At 49.6% G+C, this 811-nt stretch overlaps 1 protein-coding gene across 1 annotated transcript in view; it reads left to right on the forward strand.

Moving 5' to 3' along the window:
• Window positions 1–659: 659 nt before the first annotated feature.
• WNT16 (Wnt family member 16) overlaps window positions 660–811 on the forward strand; it is a 9,757-nt gene continuing 9,605 nt past the window's right edge. The window contains exon 1 of the mRNA XM_005420934.2: window positions 660–803. Within this exon, the coding sequence (XP_005420991.1) occupies window positions 660–803 (144 nt within the window). The remainder of the gene's footprint in view (window positions 804–811) is intronic.

The raw sequence follows: 811 nt of genomic DNA on the forward strand, positions 1-811 counted from the left end.
CTTTGTGAATTAGAAGAACATCAATATTTGCTAAATTTAGCATGAGGTAAGTTTTGGCCCTGTACCAAAGTAACCTGGGATCATGACAGCTTCTCTGAGGTTTAGACTGACCTTTTCTTCTTCAAATCAATATGAACAGTGAAAAGCAGAATGGGGAGTAAGGGGTTTGGAATGTGGTTCGTTTGGAGCTTGATTCTTCATTTATTACTTGGCTTGAAAATTTCTGTGGCAAATAAAATTCCTAATCAGATTTAGAAAGGAATTACCAAAAATTGCATGGTACCAGTAGTGAGAAACAGCATCATTAATAGCATGGCCATATGAAGAGGCCATGCCCTGAAGTTGTTGTGGGGTATGAACATCCACTGCTTTGAGCAAGTCCACACTACAGACCAAGCTGTGATGACTTTAAATTTGTAACTGTTATTAACTTTTAGTAATCATCTGGCTTGTAAAGTCCCTTTCTGCAGCCCATGTGGGGTGTGGGGTCTCTGTTTGGGGTTTGGGCTCAGTTTGAGGTCCCAGTGTGGGGTTTGGGGGCAGTTTGGGGTTTGGGGATCCCGTTATGGGGCGATGGGTCAGTTTGGGGTTTGGGGACCTCTGTTTTGGGGTGTGGGTGCCAGGAAGGTGACCAGAGGCAGTTCTGGGGTGACGTGTCCATGCCTCGCCGTGCAGGCACGAAGGAGACGGCGTTCGTGTCGGCGGTGACGGCGGCGGGGCTGGTGCACTCGGTGACGCGCTCGTGCAGCGCGGGCAACGTGACCGAGTGCTCCTGCGATGTCACCCTGCGGCACGGCGGCTCTGCCAGCGA

This window comes from Geospiza fortis, unplaced genomic scaffold (genome assembly GCF_000277835.1).
Source record: "Geospiza fortis unplaced genomic scaffold, GeoFor_1.0 scaffold195, whole genome shotgun sequence".
NCBI lineage: Eukaryota > Metazoa > Chordata > Aves > Passeriformes > Thraupidae > Geospiza > Geospiza fortis.